This window comes from Osmia lignaria, chromosome 4 (assembly GCF_051020975.1).
Source record: "Osmia lignaria lignaria isolate PbOS001 chromosome 4, iyOsmLign1, whole genome shotgun sequence".
Classification (NCBI taxonomy): domain Eukaryota; kingdom Metazoa; phylum Arthropoda; class Insecta; order Hymenoptera; family Megachilidae; genus Osmia; species Osmia lignaria.
Window position 1 is genome coordinate 5916415 of NC_135035.1, and position 21321 is coordinate 5937735.

At 40.9% G+C, this 21321-nt stretch overlaps 3 protein-coding genes and 1 long non-coding RNA gene across 5 annotated transcripts in view; 2 read left to right on the forward strand and 2 right to left on the reverse strand.

Moving 5' to 3' along the window:
* Positions 1-21321, forward strand: part of LOC117603346 (uncharacterized) — a 102640-nt gene that overhangs the window by 9305 nt on the left and 72014 nt on the right. The window lies entirely within an intron of this gene.
* On the reverse strand, positions 3-10508 carry LOC117603333 (uncharacterized). Its single transcript, XM_034322358.2, has 29 exons — positions 10182-10508; positions 9969-10118; positions 9623-9900; positions 9295-9553; positions 8376-8738; positions 8154-8300; positions 7932-8087; positions 7724-7867; positions 7078-7196; positions 6820-7006; positions 6681-6745; positions 6427-6622; positions 6241-6359; positions 5972-6164; positions 5613-5912; positions 4318-4565; positions 3628-4242; positions 3307-3560; positions 2941-3241; positions 2789-2876; positions 2517-2728; positions 2312-2452; positions 1869-2066; positions 1506-1809; positions 1232-1446; positions 1030-1155; positions 811-962; positions 557-692; positions 3-478 (listed from the first exon to the last, which is right to left on the reverse strand). Exons 1-29 carry the CDS (start codon positions 10396-10398, stop codon positions 404-406), a joined length of 5958 nt encoding a protein of 1985 aa, XP_034178249.2. The 5' UTR covers positions 10399-10508; the 3' UTR covers positions 3-403.
* LOC117603338 (uncharacterized) lies at positions 10683-14145 on the reverse strand. Of its 2 annotated transcripts, none has more exons than XM_034322366.2 (5): positions 12869-14145; positions 12185-12430; positions 11702-12078; positions 11427-11581; positions 10683-11373 (listed from the first exon to the last, which is right to left on the reverse strand). In XM_034322366.2, the coding sequence occupies exons 1-5, from the start codon at positions 13479-13481 to the stop codon at positions 11049-11051; spliced, it is 1716 nt and encodes a 571-aa protein (XP_034178257.2). In that variant the 5' UTR covers positions 13482-14145; the 3' UTR covers positions 10683-11048. The 2 variants fall into 2 exon arrangements, with proteins under 2 accessions (XP_034178257.2, XP_034178258.2); XM_034322367.2 differs by having other exon boundaries at positions 10683-11355; positions 12869-14144.
* Positions 17100-21295, forward strand: LOC117603340 (uncharacterized). The gene has a single exon (XM_034322370.2). The coding sequence runs from the start codon at positions 18314-18316 to the stop codon at positions 19442-19444; it is 1131 nt and encodes a 376-aa protein (XP_034178261.2). The 5' UTR covers positions 17100-18313; the 3' UTR covers positions 19445-21295.

The following is a 21321-nucleotide window of genomic DNA, read 5'->3' on the forward strand; positions in this document are numbered from 1 at the left end:
CTCTATAATTTTGTAAGAAATTTATATTAAGCGATCGAAATTGGTGAACTGTCAAAAAATTATTTAGACATTCTAAACGTACTGTTGGAAAATCTCACATGTATGCATGGTGCGATCTAGACGAAATCACGACAGTCGTTACTACACACGTTACGATGTATCGGGATAAGGTTCGTGGGAACGAAAGTCGTTTGCCTTGAGTACATGAAAGCGATGAAAAACGATGAAAATCGGGGAATAAGTAGTAGTAGCGTTAAAACGATTACGTAACGATTGTAATTTATAGTTGAGACGATACAAGAGATTAGAAAAGCCAGTCTTGATTGGAAGCTCGTTGAAATGAATCGAGTCAATTTATGTAACAAATTGAACTGTCTATGCTCGATTAACAATCGAGATTTCTTTACGAGAAATTAGCGTACGTTTCGAAGTACTCTAGGTACGTTATCGCTGCATCGTAAAGATATTCCATCTGTTCCTGAAATTCAAATAATTATAGGTTATCAGTTTCCTAAGATACTTCAAACAGATAACACCGCGTTTATTTAAAATTTACCAAAGATTTGACGAAATCAGGCCTCGATCTTCTAATCGCGCGAATTGCCAGGCAAACGTCGCATTCCCTTTCCACAGCCATTCTCTCCAAAAGAAAGCTTAAGGCCAAGTAAAGTCCACTGCCGGTTACACCGTCGCTAATTGGACAAACATACACCTCTAGATACATTTCGCAATTTCTGTTTGATTTATACGGGGTTTTGAATCTTTCAGCACTCCGAATAAGACATTTCGCGAGATTCGAGTAATTCTTACTGGCAGAGAACAGCGGTAGGTCCTCCTCTCGAAATCTTTTCCGCAGCTTGCCAGAGGGTGACCAGCATCCTCGTGGCAGGTGGATCTCGATCCCTACCACTTCTCCATTCCGTAGAGCATAAAATCGTTATGTGCTGTTCCGTCACAGGTTTCTGTAATAAATTCTCTTCGGAATAAGAATCGAAATTTTCATTCCGGCGAACAGATTCGATCACCTACCTCTAAATTATTGATAAGTACCAATTTCTGTGACGTGTACGATTCGTATTCGATAAATTCCTTCGATCGAACGTTTATAAATGGTACCGGTTTAAATTCCTTGCTTGGAACCACCGGACAGCAAGTCTGGGAACAGTTCCAAAGAAAGAAGTAGATTTTCTTCGTGAAAATGTATTTTCATCGGTTCGATCCGAATACCAACCGTATCTTTCGGATCTGGTGGCTGTAACAGCACGATTAATTCCACTTTGTACTCGGCCACCATTCTCCAGAAATCGCTCAACGTTCCAGGCAACGGAAGTTGCGTTGCTAGGTGCTGATTTTGCAATCTTACACCGTCCACGTAGACAGCGGCTATATAATCACTGTCCTCGTCCGTGGCTGGGTATCTTTTCAAATACACTCGGCTGAAATTTGCTGCGAAGCAATGTAACTGTCAGACAACGTTTCTAAACTCATAATTAAGTATTTCCAACCTGATGCTAATTCTGGGTATCGGTTCTTGGCAAGGTTGCGTTCCGATAGAGACACTCGACTGGTCGATGGTCGAAGGGCCTGCTCTTGCCAGGTCATCTTTTCTAAACACTCTCGTTGAACGTCTAATTGCTTCTTAAGCTCCATGATTCTTGCTGGCAGGTGTTCGTCACACGGAAGAGACGTTGAAATAGAAAATAAGCACTCGACCAACGTTAAATGAGCTAGACGATACTGTTGAATATTGTCCACCATGTTAGCCCTTTGACTTCTGATCGATTCGACTTCAGCAAACACGTCGATCGCCTGGAAATATTTGTAAAATATTTTAAGATGTTCCAGGGTATTTCTTGAAAATATTTTACCCCTTCAACGGCGATCCGTCGCAGGCAAATGTCGCATAAAATGATAGTGCCGGTTCTTCCTGCACCTGCGCTGCAATGGACCACCATCGGTCCACTTCCAGTCGGTGTCGCCAATACCTTCTTCAAATATGTTGCCACCGAATGCGTGGACAACGGCACGCCGTGGTCTGGCCACGTTGTGTAATGCAAATGCTCGATCTGATTTTTAAACACCGTTTAAACCTAGGAACATTCAGTCGTTACCCTTTCGCTGCGGTATTTTTCGTTTGATCAATATCAACGAATAGAGTTTTAGCAATCATATGAAGTGTGTTTTTGCCTCCACTTATATTGGAGACTGCACAGGTCGTTAAAAAGTAATTAGCGTCAGTATTTAGAAAAGTTTGCTATCGAGTTAAGTGCCACAGCGAAAGGGTTAAAAGTTTCATCAACGATTGCACTACCTTGCGAGCTTCGTCTCCGCACGACACATGCAAAGTACGAAACGTGAAATCCGCGAATACCGTGTGTCTAGCGTTGAAAACAATTATTTCACCATATTTCTTCTTCTTCCCGATGTCCGGCCAATACTGTTCGCACTTTACCTAAGAAAATTTGATTATCAACTTTCAGCCAGTGTTGATCTTTCTATTTTGAAAAGGATCTTACTTTTCCACCTTCTGTGATGTTCGCAAGCATGCAAATAACGAGAACCTCTTCTTGCCAAATCATCCGCCAGAAGTCGATGACCGTGTTCGGCTTCGGCCCTTGCGTCGCTATGTAACATTTCTCCGTCTTGTAACTTTTGATGTAACTAGCGTTGATGTAATCCGAGAAAGGATCGTCGGGAAGTTTATCCAATATCACTCGATTTTCATCGTCTACGGGACGTGACTATTTTTCAGAGACTTTGTACATTACAGTTTACATGGATCACTTACACGCTATGAGATCTCCGTATCGGTTCTTTGATTTGTTCTCCGGTAACTTTCCGTAGTCCCATGGCCTCGTTTGTCCTCGTCGAAGCGTCTTTACAAACAATTGAACGGATCGTCATAAAATTTCACAGCTGACAGTGATATCAAGCAATTACCTTGTATTGTGTTTCAAGTAGCCCAGACTGAATTGCTTGTTTCACGTAATCTTCGAAATCCTTCACCTTTACCAGAGACGATCGTTCCTCTCTCTGATTAGCATCGTTCACGAATACCGTGGTATCATCTTGAGGCGTGTTCGCGCGTGATAACAGTTCCTTATCAGAAGGAGTGGACATCGCGGTGAAAGGTTGCTTCGAGCTCGAGGAAATTGATTTCACTTCGAGATTGTCGTTGTTGTACGCCAATGCCATTTCTCCTCGTAGAATAACCTTCTGCAGAGACCTTCTTCTTTTTCTCCTACAAAATGTTTTCGAATTCACTTTCTTTTTTAATCGCGTTGATAACGCGAAAGTAGTAAATACCTGCGATACAGGTAAAAAAGCACGGCTTTGAGGAGAATTATCGTAATTGGAACTAGCCACGCTTCGTGTCGCTTCGATGCGTCACTGATACGAATCGATGATGTTTGCGTTATAATCTGATCGTCCAGCGATTCTTCTTCGCTTTGCACAATGATTACTATTACGTAGGATTCTTCTGGCTTCAACGGGCAATTCGCGGCGCCTTCGTTAGGTTCGTAATCAATCGTGAATGTTTTGCCAGCAAATTTTTCAGTCTGCCGTAGATAAGAAAAATGAATTTCAGTCATCATTATTAGTTTTATCGAAATATTGGATACTTACGGAAAACCTGTAAATACGCCAGACGTTCTCGTAATACTCGATACCAACTTTCTTGCTCAGATAAGGATTCAATTTCTCGTAATGTTCGCAAGCTCTTGGTCCTTGTACAACCACGGTAGTCAAACTGTTCCTCGTGTCGTTTAAGACGGCAGGAATATGCAACGAGATAGTCGAAGAAGTCTGATGCACCTCCGAGCTTGAATTCTTCTTGAATCCCATGGACGAAGGTGTTTGAACCTCTGTAACGTCCGTCGCTCCAACGAGACCCGTGTTTGTCACGGCGTAAATGGAGATCTTGTAAGTGGTCGACGATAATAAGTGCAATTCTTTATAGTACTGAGATCGATAATGATCGATCGAATATTTGTGAAACGAGAGCATTTGCGATCGCTGAATCTTAATGCGAAGACGGGATGATATTATTTCAACGATGATCCGAAATGATACCAGGCGACCACCTGATCGCCACGGATGGGACCAGGTGAAATTCACGATTCCGTTGTCCAGCGCGCTGGCGGTGATAATTTTAGGCGCGTCTGGTTGGATTTCATCGCGATTCATCGGCACGGATGACGCGACGCTGGGCGTCGAAACGTTTACGTTCTTGGCTGAAACCTGAATCCCGCGTCAACACTGTCATACCTGTTTGTTTTAAAACGTAAAATAATCGAATGCGAAAATGATATTCACCGTGACAAAACTGGTGAAATGATGTTGATGGAATATTTCAACGGTCGCGCAAATGTATTTATTCCATAAACTGCATTGCTCTGTTGGTCGCACTTTCGAAGCAACCGTGCAAGTCGAGTGACAAGTGCGTACAGTATAGTATTCTATCTTTCCATTGATCGGTGGTTCTGGTTCTTGCCATCTCAAATCCATCACTCCAAATAGCGCGTCTATTTCCAATATTTGTAGATTCCTTACAGGAGGCGGGGCTATTAAAGACAAATCATAGTTATTAATTTAATAGTTAACTCTTTAACTGCGGGTGTGGTTTATAATAGAAGTGTGAGAGTACTCGAGTTTCAAATTAAACAATGATCGGCTGGTCAAGCCGAGTCGAGCGTTTGAATTTGCCGAATTACTCGAAATCGATTAACTCTTTGAAACAAAAGCGAGCTACTCGAAAATTCGAGCTGAAAATTCATCTTCAAGTAAATCGAAGTTTTACGACGGCTCGAATATTCGAGTAGCTCGCTTTTGTTTTAAACAGTTCGTCGATTTCGAGTAATTCGACAAATTCAAACGCTCAACTCGGCTCGAACAATCATAGCGAGTTCAGCTCAGCTTGTAAATTACCAGTACTTGATTTATTCGGGTCGAACAATGATCGGTCGGTCGAGCCGAGGCGAGCGCTTGAATTTGCCGAATTACTCGAAATCGACGAACTGTTTGACACCTACACGTAGAGATGTGCCGAGAATGTCGAGTCAAAAAATGATCGGTCGGTCGAGCCGAATCGAGCGTTTGAATTTGCCGAATTACTCGAAATCGACGAACTGTTTGAAACAAAAGCGAGCTACTCGAAACTTCGAATTACTTGAAGATGAATTTTCAGCTCGAATATTCGAGTAGTTCGATTTTTTCGAGTTGCTCGCTTTTGTGTTTCAAACAGTTCGTCGATTTCGAGTAATTAGACAAATTCAAACGCTCAATTCGCCTCGAACAATCATAGCGAGTTCAGCTCGGCTTGTAAATCACGAGTACTCGCACACCTCTAGTTTATAAACCACGTGCTAAAATTATAGCCGGAGGCGGGTGTGATGTATAAACAACATGTTAATTTTTGCTAATATCAAATAGCGACTATGGCATATATACCACTAAAATAAAAATAAAATAAATACAATAAAAAAAATCTTTCAAGAAATATCACTTCAGTAATGTAATTTAAAATTAGAATGCAATCGGCTGTGCTAAAAGTGCCCGCAGTTAAAGGGTTAAAGTCACTTTGTTCCAATTATTTTTCACGACAAACCAACATTTTGACGGAGTAGTGAAAACAAGTTTCTCATAAAGCGATTCATCGTGCTGTTCGTGGTAATCTCTAATGGCGTAAATCCTTGCTTCGTACGTTTCCGCGCCATAAAGTTCGTCATTTAAATCGATGAAGTGCTTCGTCGTTTGTTTGGTGATGCTGACGTTCAGCACCGCGATGCTGACACCTTTCACGATCGCTTTAGCAATGATAGGTCCAGAAATCGTGGTACAATCTTTTGGCGGATCCCACATTAGCGTGTAATTCTGGACTCTCAAGTTAGTATACTTCTCAGTTGGGATTTCTAAAAATACGACAGGTTGAAGTATTTTCGAACAACATTTTACGATCGATGGACAGTACCAGTTTGCGGGGTGGAAAATTCAATGGTCTCTTCGAGGCCACAGTAGGATGTGCAGGCTGCAATTTTTGCAACGTAATGTGCATATGGCGTTAAATTTGAGAATGTGATACTGGTAAAGGCTGTTGAGGTCGAAATTGTATTGTTTTTTCGAGGCTGGACCAGTCGATTTTCGCAGCCGATGTATCTTTGGATCTTGAAACAAGGAAAAGTATTTCTTATTAATTTGATCGACGTTGATGAATGAAATGAATTGATCTTGGTTGATCACCTGGAACACAGCTTCGTATTTTGTTATCATTCCATTTAAATTGCGTGGAGGATCCCATTTCAGAGTTACATCTCCGTTTGGAAACAGCAACTTTTTAATATTTTGTACTTGAGATGGCACTGTCAACACAAAGAAATACATATTTAAATAAAGAAAAATTTCACTCGAATCTCAGAAATATATTACCTCCTTCGAGAGTTTGAATCTCTCGCGAAAACAGAACCGCTTTCCCTTTACTGATTGTAATTTTATAAAGCGTATACGGTGTCAAGTTTCCAAATTCGTGTGGCAGTTTGAATAGAATCCCTTTATTGATTTGAACTTGCGTTTCAACATTTTGAAAAATAAAATCGTACCATCTGTCTGGGCAGGAATTGGGAACCTAGAAAACAGGAGACTTCAATTCCTTAAGAAGATACAATTAAAAATTCATCACTTACTGCCTTTTGATGCTTTCTTAACGTTAAACTAGTATTTGTAGCTTTTACTTGAAAGTTGGTTGTCGCTGAAAAATTTCATAATTTATTTTTGCATCGTTAAATAGACGATCATTAATGATCAATTTAATCGATAACGTACATGTGCAACGAGTTGTGAAATTTGTCCATTTTCCGGGTATAGACACCGGATCATTAGTGTACAATATGCAGGAGATTTGATAAGAAATACCAGGTTCTAAATCATCTGTGTACCCAATCATTTGTATCGTATCGTTACCAATTTCAGTATAGTCTCCAATGAAGCGAGTATCGGCCTCTCCCTCTTTCTAATAATAAAACATCACCCTCTTGCAATGATTAATAAACGCATAATCACGTTAAATATGTGAATGAATACCTGTACGATAAATCGATAAGTAGTAGGTATCAATTTATATTGTTCCATCACTGGAACGACAGCGCGAACTACCGTTTCATTGAGAAAATCAATGTCAGGTGGTGGAAGAACATCAATACCTATACAAAAATTCTTTCATTTGTTTGCGCAATCGTTAAAGTAGCTAATACAGTTCCTGGCCATCGAATTAGGACCATGTATGAAAATTTCAATTTTATGGCTATAATAATATGTCATAAATGGAAAATTGTCTTAGGTCATTCAAATTATTGTGATGAAAATTAAATTATACGGGTGCCTTTGGGTTTGTCTGGAGCTTACTCAAAGGACTTGTTTACAACTCTCCAAGCACCACATTATCTGAGTTGAAAACAAAAAATTACAGATATTTGGGAAAATAACGAAGATATGATAAAGCAACGTACGAAGCATGCCAGAAAGGATGCAAGCTGTCATTAAAGCAAAGGGTGGAAATACGAGATATTAACATGTGTTAATAGTGTTATGTACAGTAGCAGTGTATTACGTTATTAGCTAATAAATTACATCATTATAATTTGAACAGGCTTTTTAATTTTACGGAAAACGTGAAAAATGTTGAAAATTTGTAGTGGTCCTAATTCGATGGCCAGAGATTGTACATTACCTATTTTACAAAAAGGTGGTATATTGTATCTTTTAGAATTGTCGCAACCACTTTTGCAATGTCCTGTCTTGAAATTACAATTGTTTCCCTTACACCAGCCACAAGTTTGCTTACAACCGTGACCATATTGACCAACATCACAATCTGCAAGTACAATTCAGCAACAATGATCTTTCTTTTTATTTCTATTGCGATAAGAGATTCTTACTAGAACGGCAATTCTTTCCCACGAAACCTGGTGGACAGGTGCAACCATTTTGATCGCAAATTACTGTTCCTCTGCAGTCTGTATCTTGTTCCAATTGATAAAAGCAATTAATGGAACAGTAAGGTCCCACCATATAATCAACACACTGTGGATCTTCTGTAATACAATAAACAACGTTAATGTACTCGTTTTAATGTAACAGAAATTTATCGAATTAATTACCGAAGTCTGAATCGAATCTTGCGTCGAGTGCAGAATTGACGACAACGTTTTCCTTGTAAAATAATTTTTGACACGTGACGTTTGGCCAGAAATATGCACCGTCCGCGTAATCTTGGGTTGCTTCTATCTTACCGTATCGCAAAGTACCTAAGAACAAATCATTATACCGATTTTCTATCGATTTCATCGAGACCTTGCCGAATTTGTTTAATGAAAACACACCTACTGGGGGACACGTGCGAATGTCTGCCACGGCCCACAGTGGACTCGATGCTCTTTGCTCGAGATCTGAGATCAATTTGATTCTTCCTCTTTTCCCAATGTAGGAGGATATTGTTCTCTTGATCTGAACGTATTGCCACATGGCCAAGTCCAAAGTTGACCCGTCAGCACCGATTCCTGCTGGTGCTTTTATCGTATCTAAACTTTCTCCCTTTTCTTCGTTCTCCGAATCAATTAACACTATTTCCATCTGACATTTTTTGCACAGACCAACCATCATTTGTATGCAAATGTTTCTGCTAGTTAGGTCCATCTCAGGACTGATTAATGTTGCCGCTGGGTAAGTTGTGTGCAGGAAAGTGTCTAAAATCGATTTATTTATTGTAATTATTCTTGGAAGTTGATTAATATTGGGTTGTCGGAAAAATGGTGACGCATTTCTGCAACAGGTGGTACTAATTTACTTTTGAAAGTACCAGAGTCATTTGCACCTACGCGATTGCTGTCGTTTGACAACTAAGAGTTCTACCTTCATATTAAACAAAAGACTTATCGGTTTTGTTGAATTTTGAAAATTTTACGATAAATTGAAGATAGAAGATCAAATTGTCCATTTTCGCCATATTCTGTTGTTTTACTTCCGTAAACGGAAGAACGTACGTCAAGCTTGCAAAAACTTGCATAAAGTTTACGGTGACAATGCTTTACAAGAACGTCAGTGCTGATGATTTTAATCTGAAAGATGCTCCTCGGTCAGGGAGACTAAAATCCACGTTACACGACATGAGAGATTGCAGAAACATTGGGCAATATGTCTGATTGATCTTTGTCCTTTATATAAATAAATGACCTTTGAAAAATCAAGAAAAAATACGTCATGACTTTTTCGATAACCCAATATTCAACACGAGGGACTCACATATGTGGAAACGAAAAAGCATCGTCTTAGAACTTGCTAGAAAGATGTTGTAATTGGGATGTGTTACTGGTGCGTCTTCGTACATATCTTTTGAACTTTGTCGAAGCTGGCGGTAATTGGAAGTTCGATTTCGTGGATATTCTTCGTTGTCTGTATACATCATTAGAAGTTTTGTATCATCGTAAAGTGATATGCTTCTGGTGTTCTCGTTCCATACGAGGATGAACGTTCTCCACTCAGTTGGGGAGAGTATTTCAGACTATATAACAGCCAATAATTAGAATTAATTCGTTTATAACAGTGAATTGAGCAGGTATAAGGAAATTACATAGTAGGAACTCCTGATCTTAGCACAGGTAGGCTCGATTGGAAACGTCATCGGAGGTGGTACACCTTTGGCACACTTTCGTATCACAGATCTAGTGTTGTTCCAGCCACCGATGATAATCCAATAACAAAAATTAGTTTCGTAGTCCTCGTCGTCGCACAAGAGCATATAGGCATCCATGGATCCACGAATCGACATCACGAAAGCTCCTGATCTTTCTAATTTATCGACTAGTCGGTATTGGTTCAACGTGCCGAAATTATTGTGCTCTCTAAAGCCTATAAATTTAAACGTCGCTTGAAAATTGATTATTTGATCGGAGAACAGTCGATTTAACCGAGCAAACCTTCCCATCGACGATCAAACGCAGGCCCCATGGGTGTTCGTTTGGAATTTGTCAAACTCCAGTCACTACGCCATGCTGACATGCAATCATCGTGGGAATTAAAATCGCAGTCTATCTCTCCTTTCCGATACTCGTTTAATAGCTGAAAGTCTATGCAGAATTTCTCTTGTTTATTTCAAAGATAATTACCAGTTTTTGTACGAACAAACATACCTGTATTTCCACCCCTGTCTGAAAATTCATAATAGCTGTACGACCAGTTTAAATTGCTGTTCCATATCAAACCTGCGCCATCGTCTTCCGATAGGCACAACAATTTTCTGTTGCTCTGAGTGTATCTTCTTGTAACCTCCTTTCCTCTTAAAACAGTCAGCTTTCCAGAAACGACAGAAACTTGTATCGCGAAAATCAGCACCACCGATGCTCTCATTTTCTATTATTCTCGTATTCACTGTAATTAAATCATATTTTCTTGCACAGTTATTTACATTTTATCGTTGCACTCTTGATGCAGTTTACTCGCGACTAATGGAATAACGTAGAACGTTTGACGCGTATGAAACTTGAAAGAGATTTTACCAGGGGAAAAGGAACTCGACTTCCTACTGGTGAATCTGCGATAAGGAACATATCCGGGAATGACGTGACATGTCAGACAATCGCAAAAAAACATTTCACTGAAGCGCTTCGTTTTAAGGTTTATTGTATCGGTGTTTTTATTTGATGATCGTTTATAAATATACAAAGGTTTACAAAACTATTCTTTTGAAGAATACATATGCCTTATTCCTACGTTCTCCTTAAGGTTTACACTTTATTTCGTACATATTACAAACTTATTTGGCTTTGCGTTGCATACAATTGGGGGTTCGCTTAAAAATGACGCTCTTAACCCTTTACGAATTTATAAATTCATGCATGTGCCTTATGTAATCTGTTAAAAGGAAAATTGCATCGTTCGTAAAGGATTAATTCCGTACTGTAATATAATAAAATAGCAGACTAGGATTTTCTTTTTTACTCAGTATCAAACATTCCTTCGTAGAAATAGATCAATAGATATCGAACAGCTATCGAAAATTAAGGCGACAGACGGGGTATCCAAGAGTGAACCCTTCTGTGCCTTCCCAAATTGCATTTCGGTGATAGAAGCGCTATTAACGCTAAAATAGCACCCAATAATGAGACTCCGCACAAAGCGCCAGCCGTGACGTCGTGAAGAGGTGTGCCCGCTTTGGGAGCTTTTGCGGCAAGCAATAAAAGTCCCGCGCAACTCAGTGCCGATAGTCCGGCGAGGCCGAGTCCTGTCCAAGTCTTCCTCAGTGTCCTGCAAGCTCCTGCCAGGGCGCAACAGGCACCGCAACCGGCTGCACTGTCGTAATAGTATCTGGAAAGGTATACCGATCTGTTTTTAGCGTTGGAAAATAACGTCTCACCAAATTGCAAGGATGTAAATACCTTCTTCCTTGCGTCCAGGATAAATAGAGTGCCAAACCACAGGTTAAAATCCCAACGAGGATCAATAGAAGAGGCGCGTTTCTTCTGTCGTTCTTCTCCAAACCACTGGCCAAGGTTGTGTTTGCCTCGCTGTTCGGTGGCGACAGCGGAGGAACCTGCGTTAAATCATCGTTTTCTATCGCATATTTTCTATAATTGCATCGTTTCGCAATTGAGAGGTGTCAAGGTTCTTGCAAGCGCCATCGATTTAACTGTATGAAAGACTTCGTACTCACCACGGCTGTTCTAGCGATGAACGCGCTTTCTACGCTTTGATAGCCGCTTCTTTTTTGTCCTGCGGGTATCATTTGATACCGCGGCGAACCGGATACCATCGGCATAGATTCTGGCCCGTTTTCCATGTACGCGTAACGAGGCGGTGGGTCGCCGTGACCCATCGTGACAAGGTCGACTGGCGCGGTGCCAACGTAGCGTAGTCTGCCGCAATTGCTGGCTGGACAAACGTCCTGTTGCCGGGACGAGGTTTCCGATAATGGTAGACATCTTCTGGCCGAGGATTCTTTATTCGGTGTAGAGGTTTGAATTCCTGAAGAGTATCCACGGTTGGGTGGAGTTCCTTGAGGCGTGGAACGAGTTGGACTGAAGGTTCGACCTTTCAACAGAATGTCCAGGACATTTTACGGACCGTCTTGGTTTGGAACGATTTTTTGAAGGCGTAGTTGCACGCGAAGGATGTTCATAGCGAAAGAAATACGTACCGGTTGGGGAACCACCTGGAGTTAGCGCCCTTCTTTGTGGCGTACCGGTTTGATGGAACGACTGGTGTCTCTTTGGGGACAGGGTCCTTTCCTCGGACCTGGATCGAGGTTTCCTAGGAGTGGTCAATATCTCGTGCAGCTTTTGCGTGGCTAAATTATTCTTCGGAGAGACGGACAACTCCTGCGCGTTTCGTTCCGGAAGCGCTGGAGGGTCTTCTTCTTGTAAAGGCACTCTGGTGTAACGACCTAGTAACACGCTACCGTTTTAGTTACTATGCTCGCAATCAGAACCATGAAGAACATAGTTGTTCATTTTTATTTTTAAAATTTTAGATCATCGCATTAACTCCCTGGAGCATGGCAGAGCTATGCCTCCCCCCTTTTTGATATTTAAATATGCATGTTGGAATGTTTTTTATACCATCTTAAAAAATTACAATTATTTGAAGCACAGTTTCAGAGATGATCATAAAAAAATGTGTTTTAATCAATATACCGTTCATAGACCCATATAGCACGGTGGGGTTACTTATGTCCCACCCATTAATTAATTAATTGATTAAATTTTTTATTAATTTTATGTAATTTTATTTCTCTTATAAATAAACCTAATTTGTTAAATTTTAGAAGAATAAAATAGGTTTTTTTATTGTCTAAAGAGTTAATGAAATCTCTTCAACTTACCATGGGGTGTGTTAATGTGCCTCCGCGTTGGCGATAAGTGATTCACGTTGTTCCAAGTGCTTTCTTCGTCCTGATAATTTTGATCACCCGGTACAATGGCGTACCTTCCAACATTATTTCGACGACTTTGTATCTGCGGCTCTCGTTCATCGTCTTGGTTGGTCACCGGTGTGGAACGTTGTTGCACCTGCTGGTGCGGAATGAACTCGTACCTCGAGGAACCCCTTCTTTCCATCCGACCAGTCTGCTCATCCTGAATATATTCGTACCTCGAAGGTCGATTATACGTTGTCCGATTCTCTTCTATCGGCAGACTCGAGTATCTTCGATGAGTCGGCCCGTTGTTTTCCTCCAGATAACAGTATCTTTCCCTCGTCTCGTAAAGCTCGACTTTACTTTCGACCGGCCCTTGAAACGCAGGATTGCTTTGACCACCGTTGTACTGCAGTTGTAATGGCGGAGGCGGTGGCGGTAAATCGTCGCCGCCGCTTTGAAACTGCGGAGGTGGCGGTAGATCGCCCGTTTGGTCTTCCGGTATGTACTCCGATTGTCGACAAAACGACGGATTCGTGTAGCAGTGCACCGCGGTTGGTTCGGTTGTTTGAGCCATCATTTCGATCCTTTCGTATTCCCTTCGATGATTCGATTCAATTTTGATCCGCCCGTTCGTAGCTGGAGATTTTCACTCGATGAACGTTCCTCGTGGCACGAGGCGATCTTGATTGTCCGCGTGGAACACTGGACTTAAATGGATGACTCTTCATTAAGACGCACACGACGCTCGTCACGCGCATTCAGAGTTCCTGATGGTCATCGTTTAAGCGGGGGTTCAAGAACCGAGGAAAATTCACTTTTTGTATTTTTATTTTATCTTTTTAATTCACTTTCGATTCAGGAGGATCAGAATGGTACTGCTCACGTAGGAAGGGGGTGTCCAAGTTTCCAGAGAAAATGTTACCGTTCTTGCGGGTGGCGAGACAATTTCCTGAGAGGAACCTCGATGTTTCCTGCACATTTTCTTCAGCTTCCTCGAAGAGTCTCCGCTTCTTCCAAATTACATCCCTTTATACAGAAATCACTGTACAGAATGCTTTTTTTAATTTCGGCCCGTTTATCAGAACAGTAAAAATTATCAACAATAATGTATTAATTTTTCACTGTATCGTGGTTCGAATTTTTCTTCTGAAGACAGTTTATAAGTTCGTCGGGGCAAAGTCCAGTGCTCGAACGCGTTCGATCCGTGTACTACGGTTGCCTCCGACAAACTGCCATATGAGTTTCCTTCCCGGCAGATGTACGAAGGGCGTTTCTCCGAGCGTTTCCAATGGACACGCGTGTGTATGTGCAACGTACTACCTGAGGGGTTGTCAGAGGCTTCACATAATACGGGCCTGGTGTCCCGTCACAGAACGAGGGCCCCCGTTACCTATAGTGCGTTCTTTCCAACGTTTTTCTGCTACCACTACCCCCTCGACATTGTGCCAAGGAATTTATACCACCTTTACAGTCAACCCTCGACGCGTCTCCGCCGTGACATTTAAATTTTAAATCCCGTTTCCTTTAATTTTAGACACTTCTCTTCTCGTCTTCGATACTTCATTTTCTATATCGTTTTGGAAAAATTTAAGTTCTCAAAATAAATCTTCCTAATGCATTTAAATAATGCATGAATTACCAAATCAAAATTCTTATTATTAATCTTAATTGACTGAAAGTTGATAAAGCAATGTATATTTCATAGTTTTTGTATCTGCATGCCATGAAATTGTAAATGGTAAATGGTAATGATAATTTATGATAAGATCGAAGCAGTAAGCAATAAATCCATCTCTGTGTTAACCTACGTGTCTTTATTTTTTTGTTAATGAATGTTACATATGTTTGTTTTAAAGATGCAATGTGAAAGTATGCAACGTTTCGTGTATTGTGGAGGAACTCTAGTTGAAGACACTATAGAGAATTTTCTGGGCAGCTGTTGCGACCGTTGGGACGCGTGCCCCAACCGTAACAGCTGCTCCAACACAAATGCATTTCGATCACAAACACGCTCTTTATCTTTCACTCTTCGCGAGCCGAATATGTAACTGCATAATTGTTCATTTTTCTACCGTTTCAATTGTTTCATCAATCTATGCCTCGACAGTGACTTCAGAACCACTTTTCTAGTCCGCTTTCTTTCCCGTTTAAACAAATTGCAGGAAAGTTTATTCTTAAGAACAAATTCAGCATCAATTAAGTTTATCGCAAGATTGTTTCACTCCTATTAAATAAACACTGTTACTTTTTATGCGCTAATAATCGGTTTCCAGGAAAGTATGGCAAATTTTCTGCTCCAGCGATTGATCAACGACATAAGAATTTTATGCTATAAGATCGAGAAAGTTCAATTTTCTCTTTTCTTACATTAAGTACGACACTTTGCATACGTTTCTCCTTAATTGTTGCGTTGCAAAACTGATAGAACGTTTGGGGTGCTGTGCAAACAGGACAAACCATTAACAGCAACATAATAAACGGTCAGTCTTTGATCGTTGAGCATTCACAATTATTTGTTCGAAATGGGAATCGACTGCTCGCTAGGGTGGTTGGAAAGATTAATTCGAAAAATAGGGGTAGCCACGTGCGTCGCCATTTACGTGGCACGCGCTAAAACGCGTGTCGCCTCTTTCTTCTTCTGCTTCTGTCCATCATTCGTGTCGGACACTGAGTCATCGAATCATTTTCGATTAGCCCTTTGATTTCTCTCGATTGATGGACACTCGCTGATCGCTAAACCTTGTGTTGTTCGCATGTAGTTGCAATAATTTACCAGCTTAGTGGTTTTTAACTAGCGCTGAGGATGAGCTTGTAATGAGTAAAAATCATTTTAAAAAAATGATTCGAACCTTCGCTGAAGAAAAAATAAAAGGACGTAAGAATTTCTCTTAACCGTTTGTTTTTAAGTTGTATATTTGTGGCTATTGGAAAATGGTTACAAAGATATAAAACTTTAAATAAATAAAAAGTATGCTTTACTTACTTATTTTTAGAAATTTATAAGGTACACTTTGTTCAGTCTTTTTCTTTTATAGATTAATATAAAAATAGACGTTGTAAGGATTATCGCTCGTTATCATTTCCTTAAAACTAGTTCCATTACTTTGGTAAATTTAAGGTTACTTTATTTTTATCAATGCTCCCCAAAATAGTCACTAAAAAGGGAGCTAGCATCATATTGATTTTTTACAAACTATAATACGAAATATTTACAAAAGAGGATAGAGTGATACCTTAACCGTTTTACTACCGATGCTGTTGGAAGAAACTTTAATACTCTGGTATATCGCCAAGAGCATAGTATTAATTATTTAAGTTAATTCTGTTTCTCGAATTTGTATACCACCTGTGAATCTGAACTCATTTGAAAGTATTTAATACACATCTTAAAAAAAGAAGACTAAGAAATTCGAAGTAGAAGTTCCTTTCTTTGGTTTTTGATTTTTGAACTGCTACACACTTTAATAAAAAATCTGAAAAAATTCAAGAGCAATAGTTACCACAATAATATAAAAGTAGTGCTCTTACGTTTTGAATAAGAAATCGCGTCTTTCCAGATTTTTTGTTCGGTTTTTCATTTTTTACAACTAGGATTTATATTGGAAAAATTTACAAAATTCCCTAATATGCGATAGCCTGCAGTGTGCTAGAATTTTTTCAGAATTTTCGAATGTCATTAAATAGAAAAAATGGGGTAAAAACTGGAATTTCGATTTTTCCTCTTACTACTTCCCTGGTTGAAATAAAAGGTTGAAAATTGACGCATGAATGACGCATTCTGAGTTTAATTTGATACGAAGGCCATTTTGACTACCTTACCTGAGACTACCTTTTCTGAGATCTTCGAAAGTTTTTTCCCCGTGAGAAAATCGACAGTAATGTTACCTTCGCGTTATTCTTCAAAGGAAAGGTCGACTGCCAAGCCCGTGTGTTTCCATCGCGAAGAATAAAGGTTACCATGATCCTTCGTACGGATTCTGTACGGTTCTCAAGACCTCTACCTCCTTTATTATTTTTAAAAACATCAATAAACATATTGCGTTAAAAACAATATTTTCCGTCTGTTTTGAAAATTAACACGTATGGCGGAATTTTTACAAGGATCGCGGAGCAAATACGTTCATCTGTATTACATTAAATTTTTCCACTTTTTTTTTCTGTGTGCAAGCGTGACATCGTTTTGCGGCCACGGAAAGTGGCGTGAAGAAGGCATAAAACAACGCGAAGGTTCGCCTATCCGTCGTCGTTCTCTGTTGTCCCTTTCACTGCGAACCGACCGCGTGGGAGGCCTGTTCAGGATCTCGTAGTAATTTCAACCAGAACTAGCCTACCTTCGTTCGCGGTTCAGTCTTCACCGGAGTGTCTCTCGCGAGCAGTTCTCATAAATCAGCCGTGAAATACGATGAAAACTTAGTACTATTTGTAACGAGGACATGCGTCTTCGAAAGAGCATTTCTTGTTCGACCAACGAAACATTTCAGTGATGTACGAGTGTGTTTGTTAATAATCTTAACGAAGTTAATTGATCGACAGACTGAAGAATAATTAGCGAGAAGACGTATTAATTAAAAGATTGATCAAGATAGCTTTTATCGGCGGGAATTGGATCGTTGATTTCCCAAGAGATCGAAAATCCAGAGCGGTTCGCCTAAGAAATCGGGGAAGAAAATCGTCTGAGAAAAGCTGAGCCTCGCTGGTACAATCGTACCAGCGGGATAATTGAATCGCCTCGTAATCAGTTGCATAACATTCGCGGGCAACAGGAAGATAAAAGAAAAATAAAAGAATAATAGTTGAAGCAACCACGAAGCGTCAGGTTGTTAAACCTATTTACCGTTTCGCGTTCACGCTCATTGGATCCCTGCTGGATCGTGTGCCTCTTCCTTGGTTTTCGTCTCATTGTTAGAGACGCGTTGCACAAGCGTGGTCGTGCACCAAGTCACGAAGAAATCCACGTGATACGGTGGGACGAAGATTTCAATTACACTCGAAGCGGTTAGCATAATTGCCGCGCCGAGCGGTCGCTCGTGTCAGATAGAAAATCATCGACAATTTCGTCCGCGATAACGCGACGACTAGTCTGCTAGCGGGTACGATTCGCAAGCTGGAGCGAAGAAATTTCTTTCGAAAGAACATTTCGTACTTTGATGACTCGTTACACCCGGTGCATTTCGTTCACGGTCAAGTGCCTTTGATTCCGACGACCAGCAGGAAGTGCAAAGCAATTTCCGTTGAGGGGAACCAGGTTAATACTGCGTTACGTATGGACATCTGGAAAACTTGATGGCACCGACGATGTCCCGTCACGATACTGTTTCTATCCAATTAAAAATCTTCTACCCTGCTTTTAATTAACTTCGTTCTGTGACTTTGTTCTCGTCCGATTGCGTAACAACCGCGAGAAGAACAATGATGGAGAACGTGTACGTGATAAAGGTGAAAACGAAGCCACCATTATCCTCTCTGTACCCATCGGAGCGTCGGTATTCAGCGTCGACCGTGGGTGGTCTGTCCTTCGTTCATTTCGGTCTGGGTGCGCTCTCCCTTTTGCTGGGCAGTCTCGCGTTATCTCTTCAAGGTCCGATCCTCTCGATCGCGTGTCTGGTACCGTTCGTGACCGGTCTCCTCGCCTGGAGAAGATGGTACATCGATCGGAACATCGCGATTTTCTTTTACGGTAGCCTATTCTCTCTGATAGCAGCGATCCTCTGTTTTATCGCGACCGTTCTCGATATCGCCGCTGCAGCGGAGAGCAGAGGAGCATCGTGGTCCTTGGAGAAGATTCTCGATCAGCCTCGAGATCCTTCTCACCTGGAGGAATACCTGAAGACGGATACTTTGATGAACGAGACGATGTCCCTCGACGAAGACACCTTCAACGCTACCCATGATCGTTTATCGGAGATCAATCTCTACTCGCCCACAGCTGGGATCGTGATCGACAACATGTCTAATATATCTGGCTACATTCTGAGAACTTCAAACGAATCCACGGACGATCACTTGAAGAATTCTAGCAAATCTTCCGCTGAAAGTTCTGAGGATGAACCTCTGTCCATCGAGGGACCGCAGCAAGATTCGTACAACTCCAACGTCGAAACTTTGCAGATGATAAAGGATAGAATGATATCGTTTTGGAAGAAGGATCATCAAAACACTCCACACGATAAGATTTTACTTACGGTGAATGTATTGGTCGCGTCTCTTCTGGAGGCGTTCTGGTCGGTTCTAAGCGCAAGAATAGCGTTGCGAGGGATGAGGAATAGATTGCCGGAAAGCGGTTACTCGAATGGATCCGTCGAGAACAAAGTGGACGGAACAGTGGCGGGAAAGAGGAAACCACCTGCGCCTAGACCGGATATTCTGGATCACGATCGTAGACTGACCGAAAGTTTGCAACATTTCAACGCGTTGCATGGTCTACGAAACTCCGGGCCGAGACTCCCCTTGCCAGAATCCAGCAGGGAATTCAGAGAAAGGGTTGAAAGGTTTCTGGTGAATCAGGCGGCGCACAGGGTCGTCGAGGGATCCTGTTCTTGATAGAAACGTGAAACTGAACGAGGCGGAATAAATAGTTTTTGACGATAGGAAAATTTCTTGTAGTTTCTTCGATCTCAATAAGCAATACTTTAGAATAGGTATTTAACCCTTTAATTGAGAGTACTTTTAGCACAGCCGATCGCTTTAATTTTAAATTACATTACTGAAGTGATATTTTATTTTAAAAGATTTTTCTTATTGTATTTATTTTATTTTTATTTCAGTGGTATATAAGCCACAACCGTTAATTGATATTAGCAAAAATTAATATGTTGTTTATATACCACACTCGCCTCTGGCTATAATTTTAGTATGTGGTCTATAAACCACACCCACAGTTAAAGGGTTAATATGGCAGTTTCACCAGCGTCGAAATTATGGATCATGTTTATAAAACGCTTAACGAACGCAATAAAAGATCCGTGTAAGAATAGCCGTTAATTTTTCCTCGTTTACCGGTTCGTTAATTAATTCGAATCGGTAGAAATGTACTGTTAAATGCACTGTAAGTAATTTGTAAGTAAATTGCGTCTGGCTACGATTGCAACACAACTGCTGCTGCTGCTGCTGCGGATTCAGACACCCGAGTGGATACAGTTAAAGAACGGTAGTCCGTTTTGCTAACGAACCTTCATTCGAAAAGATCGTATCAACCGCGACACGATCTTAGAAAACACTTAATTGCAATTTATTAACATCAGTCGCTACGTTCCTTTGCCTTTGGTTAATTAAATGATTGAGCATACGGCATACGAACCCGTTGTCAGTCAGATGGGATCGTAAGAGTGGAAAACTTGGTCAGAACTGACAATTTTATAGTCTGGTACATCGATCAAGATAACGTAATTTCTAATCGCGCTCATTCATGTTCCGTATTGTATTTATTTATTGAACTTGAGTAGGCGATAGAAAAGGATGCTTTCCGTGCTGTCGCCGGCGATCGATCTAGATTACGCGAAATTAATGGTAACTTACAATGGTCAGGCATCTCGTGTGTGCACACGTTCTTGCGAAAGTTCAACGATCGTGCCGCATGTTGCGAAAGCGTATAATCTGATATTGGGCAACGCGCAGAGAGCGCGGGAGTTCTCTAAGAAAATTGCTGACAATAGCTGTGCCCGGTATAGATCTCGCATTCCTTTTTAAATGCTTACCTGGGTGTGTTTCAGTGACATATAGACCGTGATAATATCGTTCGTTCGGAATTAATTTGTGTCCTGCTTGTATCGGTTTCTTTATTTTTTCATTTGCCTTAGTCCGATAGCCTTTAGGCTACGGGGGTTAGAGGTTAGAGCGAATAATTAGATTTATTCGAGTACTCGAATTTCGGGTCGAACAATGATCGGTCGGTTGAGTCGAGTCGAGCGCTTGAATTTGCCGAATTACTCGAAATCGACGAAGTGTTTGAAACAAAAGCGAGTTACTCGAAAAAATCGAACTGCTCGAAAATTGGAGCTGAAAGTTCATCTTCAAGTAAATCGAAGGCTCGAATATTCGATTATCTCGCTTTTGTTTTAAACAGTTCGTCGATTTCGAGTAATTCGGCAAATTCAATCGCTCGACTCGGCTCGAACAATCGTAGCGAGTTCAGCTCGGCTTGTAAATTACGAGTACTCGAATTTCGGTCGGTCGAGTCGAGTCGAGCGCTTGAATTTGCCGAATTGAAAATTCATCTTCAGGTAAATCGAAGGCTCGAATATTCGATTAGCTCGCTTTTGTTTTAAACATTTCGTCGATTTCCAGTAATTCGGCAAATTCAATCGCTTGACTCGGGTCGAACAATCGTAGAGAGTTCAGCTCGGCTGGTAAATTTCGAGTACTCGCACACCTCTAATAGCGGTATTGTTTGTTACATACGTTCGATGACAATGGACAGT